This window comes from Olea europaea, chromosome 4 (assembly GCF_002742605.1).
Source record: "Olea europaea var. sylvestris chromosome 4, O_europaea_v1, whole genome shotgun sequence".
NCBI lineage: Eukaryota > Viridiplantae > Streptophyta > Magnoliopsida > Lamiales > Oleaceae > Olea > Olea europaea.
In genome coordinates this window covers 2,043,864-2,052,425 of record NC_036240.1, presented here as the reverse complement: position 1 = coordinate 2,052,425, position 8,562 = coordinate 2,043,864, and the positions used below count along the sequence as shown (strand labels likewise).

Genomic DNA, 8,562 nt, shown 5'->3' with positions numbered 1-8,562 from the left:
AATGGAGTGCCATACAGTCGCCCAGAGTTGTTATTCTATTCTCGCCCAAACCTTCAAGTCGCTCAAGGTCTTAACAAACATAAAGCATTATGGTTATCAAGAAGTGCAGTTATCAAAGCAGTTGTTAAAACAGCCCTATCACTTTCCACGATTCAAGGAATTCAATCGAAAGCGGTTGAACGATGAAGAGTGATGGCAGCAGTTAAAAAAGGCAGTTTTCATGACAAGTTGGTCATTACGAGAAAAGTGGGTAGTTATAGGACGATCAAGCAGTTTTTAGGCGGTTGATCACAAAGATATCGTCCATGAAGTATAAAAGGGAGAAAAGACATAGAGCAAAGGATCGAATCCAAAACTCTCGAACAGAGAACATGTAATTTTAATTTCCTTAGCTTAGACTTAAACACTTTTCTTTCAGTAACTCGTGTGCTTGCGCCCCTTAGAGGCACTTTGTTTTTAATTTCCAATTGTAAAGTCATCGTCAATAAAAGAACACCCCTTTTCGGGACTTTGTCTCAAAAGATTTGTCCCTTATACAATCGTCTGATCCTTTTTAATTGTTAGCGACTAATCCGCACGAAACAAGATGTTTGCAAACTCAAGACGACTGCAGTCCTTGCTGATAATTGTAGTGGACCATGTTTCAATTTCCCATTGTTTCTCATATAATCTCCTCGTTTTCCGACCGTCACTGCTAAAAAAGGATACAGATGCTTTTGAAATTTGTTTATAAATACATTGAACATCAATTTCACAGCATGAAATTGCGAATCAGATGATATGGTAAAGGTGGTAAATTCAAATGGGACAATGGCAAGTGTATAAACGATTTAAATTATAATTATATTGAAATGAGTGATAAATAAATAGATAGTACTCGTATATCCCTCAAAATCTTTGAATAAAAGCCTAAAAAGAGTGTTTATAAACTACATCAGTAACATATATATATTGCATTTTCAAATACATCAGGATGATCTTTTATTGTAATCAATAATCATCAACGCTCACACTCCAGTTACATGCAATCAAAACTAAAGCTGCTCATACTTGCGAGCCAAAGCTCTTATAATACCATAATCGTTCCAACTCAGAACACAAGAGCCAAGTTCACTGTTTCACTTGGGACACCTCAAATGACCAATACTTCAAGTTGCTCACGAAAGTTTCTGTCAAATTTCACCCAGAACCTCGAGGAATTCGGGAAATCAAGGCGATTATCACCATCAAAATTTGTCCAGCACTAATGACCAAAACTCCTCCAACAATGTCATGAGCATGCAAATACCAGATCTTGAAATCCAGGCAAAACGTCTTCAACCAGAAATTAGCACTCATTTGTCAACTCAGTGGAAAAGAAAGCAATAACTTAATTACGGATATCTTGACATGGCTAACAGAAATGATGACATAACATTGAAACCATGATAGTGCATTACTTTTTATCATTCAGCAAGTCAGGGAGCGTATCACTAGACAAGTCGTGTCTTTGAAATGCACTTACATAAAAAAAGAAAGCATGGTCGGCCTTACTAGACACGTTTTTGCCTAGTTGGAGATAAAAATAATAATAATAATAATGCACCCACGGACTTTTCAAGCCACACCATCATTTCCATCCATTCAGAAGATGAAAGTAAAGAGAATGAATAAATTGAAACAAAAATGGAAGTTCAGCGACTGATTTGGAAAAAAATGTTAAAATGACTAAAATGAAACAACACGTTTTTGAGTGACTAACCGTGTTTTTGACACAGCAATCTTCCTAATCAGAAAATACAAACTAAAACCATTTCATGAACGTAATTATAGAAGAGGCAGAAAAATGTAACAGATTGCACGTAATGAACAATAGGAACCTACCTCAAAGTTGATGCCCCATAGTTTCATACACAGAAGCACTCCCTACACTTCAAAACTGAGCATGCCAGGTGGCTTTCAGTCAATTCCCCCCCAACACCTTGCAGTTCAATATATGCATAATCCCACATAGAAACTACTTGTTCTCAGCTGACTAAAAGTTCGGTCCAATAAAACAAAAAAGTTAAATCGTAGAATACACACATTTGTCCATCAACTCATGTAAGATATCCAAATTAAAGGTACAAAAAACAAAATACACCAAATTCTTCGAACCAAGTTTCTAACGACCCCACCCCTCCATCCTAGACCTCTCCATTTTCTTCTAATGAGCTGAATGTTTGCAAAAGTAGACTACTAGGAACATTTTGCATCGCCAAACTACTGCAGGTGCAAAATGGTGACTTAGGTAGATCCCAATCAACTCATCTGCATCGCATCGGTGTGATATTTCTCTAAATCAGCATCTAGATCATCCGCTGATATTTTCTCATCACGGCCTCTTCCTCGTCCGCGGCTTCTTCCAAATCCACGACCTCGTCCGGTGCCACGTGACCTACCAAAACCACCACCCCTTCCTTGTGCACTGTACCATCACCAGAATCTCAGAAACATAAGATTAAACAACCAAAACACTAACTACAAAATTCTATTACGCACTTTTTTTAATTTACATTCTCACATGTTAGAAAATGGATACTAAACATAACATGCCCCATGGTAGTTTCTAAAGCTTTAGTTGATTTGAATTTTCCGTACATATAGAAATAAATCAAAATAAGTGATGAAAAAATATTCATTCTCAATTTTAGGTTAATAGAAATATAATTAGGTTTTAATGGTTATAGGTATTCATTTGATAATTTGCTTCCTTGTTACATGAACAAACTCAAATGACAAGACTTTTTTTGGCACTTTTTAAGCTTAAAATTTTTTTAAGTAAATAAGCTTTAAAGTTGTTATTTTTAATCAAAGTCAGAAATACATTATTTATTTTGAAATTGACATCTGCTACTATTTAAATAAATAACCTTTTAATTATAAGGGAAATATGATTTTTCCGATCATATTCAGAAAACAAAAGTCTACTTAGTTTAGGTCACTTTCAAGGTTTACCAAAAATGCTCGTCACTACAAATAATATGAACAACGAGCTCATCATCTGCAATCATTGCCCCAAAAAATAAACATCAAGATAATATTTTGATGATTAATCGGAATAATATTAGATTCAGGTAATTGTTACACACAAGCAGGAACATATTCAGATCATGCACAAACAACGCTTTAACTCTCGGAGAAAAAATATTTTAAATAAAGTCATTTTGTGCCAGTAATTTGTTTTTCTTCCACCATAGATGATTCTCAAATAATAGTGAAAAAACAAAAAAACACCACATTGATCAAATTTTAGCCCACATGCATGGAGACATGAATTCCATATTAAGCATCTATACATGTTCAATTATGTTCACTTCACCCAGAACATCAATCTATAGCCATAAATGTCTTTATTAGATGACATAATAAAGGCGCAGATGCTGAAATAACATATATATGGACCGCTCTAGTCCAACGATAATCAATAAATGGTAAAAGAATTTCCCCTAGAAAGATATTAATTCGGTACTGTTTTCATTGTTCCGAAGACAGCTCCTGATTTTTATATTTCTTGCTCACTCATGATCTAAACATTTATCCATCCTTACCCATCTTTAATCCCACAAGCACAATGACTTCCTACTTCAGCCTCAGAAACATCCATTATTCCACTTCTCAAAAAAAAAATAAAGAAAAAGAAGTGTAACCCCCTGGTGATTTTCACAAGACACCTACAGGCCTACCTCAACCATGCACATAAGACCTTTATAAGAGGTCAGTAGCAACAATACATACTGTAATATTGAAACATATATACACACCTTGGTGGAGCCACATTCGAACCACCAAAAGCACCAGCGGGTGGAAGACCAGAAGCAGGAATGTTAAGGTTTGTTCCAACTAGCTCTATTTTCATGGGTTTCCCGTCTAGCTGGACATTGTTGTACCTCTTGACAGCTGCTAATGCATCTTGACGTCTTGAGAAGACTACTTCAGCAGTACCCTAAAGAAAAGAATTTTAGCTAAACATCAACAAAACAAATCTTCGCAGAAGCACCAGATTAAGCCAAACAGAATAATACCTTTGATCTCCCACTCCTATCATAGTGTATTGTATAACGTTTCAGGTCACCAACCTCCGAGAAGAGTTCCTGCAGATTAAGAAGACCATTCCCTTTTCACTAATACAGAACTATATTATTAAGTACTACATGGATACCTAGATCTAGCAAATTTAAACAGAGAGCAATGATAATAATCAGTTCGAATTTTAAAATAAATTAGCAGCAAAGAATCACCTTAATATCCTCGTTAGAGACCCCATAATCCAAATTCGATAGGTATAACTTCGTCCCAGTCTCAATATTAGAAGCTCGACCGCCACCAGCGAACATGTCATGACCCCAAACTGATTCCGGGGCCTAAATTCATCAGAATAACATAAGCACTCGTGCAAGTGTAAAAATAGAGTGAGATTGACGGGAGAAAAAGGCGGATCTGACCTTAGCCACAGCATAGGGGGCAGCGCGATTAGCAGAGCGATTGGGGAAGCGGCGAGCGGGGCCGGGACCAGAGCCGCGGCCTCTACCCCGAGGAGCAGATTTCTTATTGCTCTTGATTAGATCATCAAGAGTCATGTCAAGAGCAGCACCTGACATCTTCTCTTTACTTGGATAATCGCCGACCGGCCGGCAGACGAAAAGGGGATCTGAAGAACGTTTGTAGGGCTTTGAATGTGAAAGATCTTTCTATTCGCGTAACATCTTTTTAGGAAATTACACAAAACCTAGCATAAAAATCCTCAATTCTAAAATCTGGAGCTTTCACTTTTCAAAAAATAGATTTTTTATTTCAATAAATTTTTTTACTAACGGGCCGTTTGTTTTTCATTTCGTAAAAATAAGAATGAAAAATAAAGTCGTTATGAACTCCACATAAGAAATATAAATTCAAATTTGATAGATTGATGCGATGAATAACAATTATATTTTTCATTTTAATGGAAAAAAAATGAAAAACAAACTATACAGTCCAATACATACAAATCCTAATTAATTCTCTTTCTACACACTCTCTCTCTCGCTCTACATTTCTCCTACAACAATCCAGTCGCCTCCCTCTGTTGTGTGGTGACGGTGTTGTGGTGGTGGATCTGGCGGTGAGATGTGGCGATGGGTTGCAGCGCAAACTAGTGTTTGTGTGGTGGTGTTGATGGTGGCGAAGCAGATCTACGACCTGCGTGGGCAAGTGGTAGCGGTGTTGTGGTGATTGCTGACAGTGTCGAATCTGGTGGTTGATGGTGCATCTAGAAGTGGTGGGTTGTGGAGCGAAATGGTGTTTTTATGGGGGTGGTGGTGATGGTGATGGTGTGTTCGTTGTGTGGTGGTGAATTTGGCGGTTGTGGTGATGGTGGTGGATCTGGCAATGTGATGTGGCGGTGGTACAGGTGGTTGATGGCGGGTGTGATGCAGTGATTTTGATTGTTAAGAGTGGTGATGTCAGCTTCCATGTTTTAATGATGGTGGTAGGTGGCGATTGTCATGGCAGTGGGTGTGGTGGTAACAATGAGATGTTGGCGGCGCGTGGTCTATCGAGGTAAATGTGTTGATTTTGTTTGAGACAGTGCTGTTGTTTTCGTGTGATGGCAGTGGTGGTGGCGCTGTTGGAGGCAGTGGTTGTTTGGTGGTGGTCACAAATTAATTGGTTGGTTGTGACCATTAAACAATATGTAATCAATAAAAAAGATAAATTGTGACCAAGAAATAATGTGCGACCTAAAAAATTAACAATTTAAGACTCTTTAATAAGTTGTAACCTATAATATTTGTAATCTGTGACCTATAAATAAATTATGACGTATAAATTTTTTATCTGTGACCGATGAACAAATTATGACATACAAAATTTTGGAATTTGAGCATAAAATAATTTGTGATGTTAAAAAATTCTAATTTGTGACCGAAAAATAATACGCGGCTAATTAAATTGTAAATCTATGACCAAATTGTATAAATATGTGATTTTAATATGTTTAATTAATAAAATATGTACTTAATTAATTAAATTATAAATAAATTTTAATGAATATCTGATTTTAGAAATTTGAAACTTTTATTCTTACTTTTGAAATGAGCAATAGTTATCCTCTTACTTATGAAAATTTCCCCATTTTTTTAGCCCTTTTTGGCCCAATTACTTAAGTTTCTTCTTTTAAATTCATTTTCAATCACACATTTATAACTTTTATTGAAAGTTTAAATTTTAGTTTGAATTCTCTTGCAATTCGAAGTTGAACAGGTTTCAAGTGTACCATATAAATTATTTGTTCAATAGTTTATAAGTTTATCGTTTATTTGAATATTTGTTATCCATTAATAAATTAATGTAATGCTTAACATGAACTAAGCGCTGCATATTATAGATAATTTCTCAAATACATTATAAAGGTGTTTAACACAAAACTATACGTGCAATCCTGCATTATTGCATAAGCACTCTAGGCATGTATATTTGTATATTTTTTTAAGCCTGTTTGATTCTCATTTTTCTTTCTTATAACATATTTTCCATCAAAACATTATTTCAAAATGTATTTTTTGCGAAAAAGTTGGCATCGAACAAGGTCTAGGTTGAAAAGTTCCTTTTTTCGAAATTTTTACAATTTTATTTTCTCCTCTCTTCTTCCCTCAAGAATCATTCTAGTTATAAAAGGAAAAAATATATATTTATGCTACCAAAAATCTGCACCTGTTGATTTTCCGAACTTGGGAAATGTGAATGAGCACGATCGTAGTCTTTTGGTACCTGAAATAAAGGCAACGAGGTGTATTCTCGTCGTCCTTCGACAATTAAGTCAGAAAGGGAATTTGTGCATGAGGCTATAACTAGAAAAGAATGAAAATGTACCTGAAGAATGATCCAAACCTTTGTATTTATAGAGGTAGGTGGTTTTCTCCTAGTAGGATTGAACTAGTTGGGTATTATTATCCAATAGAGTCCTACTTGGTACAAATGATGAATTTGTACCCTGGCTGTAATCTCAATCATTATGACGACGTTGTTGAGACCAAATTTCACGAAGCGGAGAAGTCTTGGGTCGAAGAGTTTGGGGGAGATTAGAGTCCTTATTGGGCGAAAACTTCTTGGAGCATGGATAGGCAGGGCATTGGGACAAAGTGTGAAGGGTAGACCGAGGTCACGAGTCTGAGCATGTGGACCACTGAACTTGTGTGAAACACTAGTCCTCGGGCCACAACACCCGAACTGTTAATGTGTCTCGAGGACCCTGAGACCAAGTTAGGCCAAAACAAGCGCTTAGAAATCCTCGGGAAAGATATTCCTCAAGAAAGGGAGTCATCAGGATGAGTAAGTTAATGTCATCATCATATACATTTAGAGGAAATGTGTGGCTTCTCTCTCACGTCCTTCTTCACTTCACTTGTCTAAACATTTTGACTATTTTCATTTTCAAGATATATTTTGTGAAGCATTGCTGGTAATTATTTAGACAAATAGAAAGATGAGTGTAGTCAATTTTCTATGTAATAAAACCATAATTTGAATAAATTTCTTCAAAATACTTTGTTTCGGTGAGAAAATCTACGAGTTAATTACATCGTGAGTATGGAAAATCATGAAAATTGACCATAATGGGCATATTTTCATAGAGTTTATAGAACTTTTTAATAAGCCTAAAAAGCATGCTCATGAAATGTTAAATTCTACAAGAAAATTTCATGAGTTCTATTGAAAACGAGACTAGTCGAAAACAATAGATATTTGTAGTTTGATGGGTTAATTTCCTATATGGTCACTGAACTTTACTCAAAGTTCTCATGGGTTCACTTGAACTTTAAAATTGCCCCCTGTAGTTATAAACTTTGAAAATTGGTACTTCATCCATCGCTGTGTAAATTAAACTTCCAAAATTTGAAGAATTTGATGACATTGAGCACGAGTCTACAAGTATGTGACCATTTTTATTTACAAATCGCCAAATGAATATTTGAGTTTCTTTCTTTCTTTTTAATAGCTATTGAATGCATGAATTTATCCAAATGTAGATCTTTTCAAAATTTGAATATCACAAATTTTATGAGCTGAATTATTATGGTTTCTAACTAGGGTGATACATGTACTTAAAATTTACATCCTGATCTACATAATGCTCAAGTAGCATTTCATCACTGGCTAGTGGAAAAACAAATTTTTTTTTTTCACCAGTCAGTGATGAAATGCTACTACAACATTATGTTCACCCTCATGTATATGTAAAATAATCTTTTTAACTAATTATAGCATGATTTATGTAAAAATCTGAGTTATAGTTTCCAAATGCTTGCCATGGAAGTCATATCGTCTCATCAAATCCTTTCAATTTTGCAAGTGTCGTGTACGTAGTGATGAATGTGATACCAATTTTCAAAGTTAAATGTTCAGTGACTTGGTGGGAACTTTTATAAAAGTGCAGTGACCATTTAAGGAATTTACCGGTAGCTCCGATACTTGGATGGACTCTTTGACAGCTGATGTGTGAAAAGACCAAAAAGCCCTCCGTAACACTCCATCCAGACAAAATATACGGATAAAATTCTCCTTTCT

At 35.6% G+C, this 8,562-nt stretch overlaps 1 protein-coding gene across 1 annotated transcript; it reads right to left on the bottom strand.

Moving 5' to 3' along the window:
• Nucleotides 1-1,967: 1,967 nt before the first annotated feature.
• Nucleotides 1,968-4,737, bottom strand: LOC111393247 (THO complex subunit 4A-like). Its single transcript, XM_023018688.1, has 5 exons — nt 4,464-4,737; nt 4,260-4,382; nt 4,044-4,112; nt 3,783-3,964; nt 1,968-2,446 (listed from the first exon to the last, which is right to left on the bottom strand). Exons 1-5 carry the CDS (start codon nt 4,617-4,619, stop codon nt 2,281-2,283), a joined length of 696 nt encoding a protein of 231 aa, XP_022874456.1. The 5' UTR covers nt 4,620-4,737; the 3' UTR covers nt 1,968-2,280.
• Between the last annotated feature and the right edge of the window lie 3,825 nt (nt 4,738-8,562).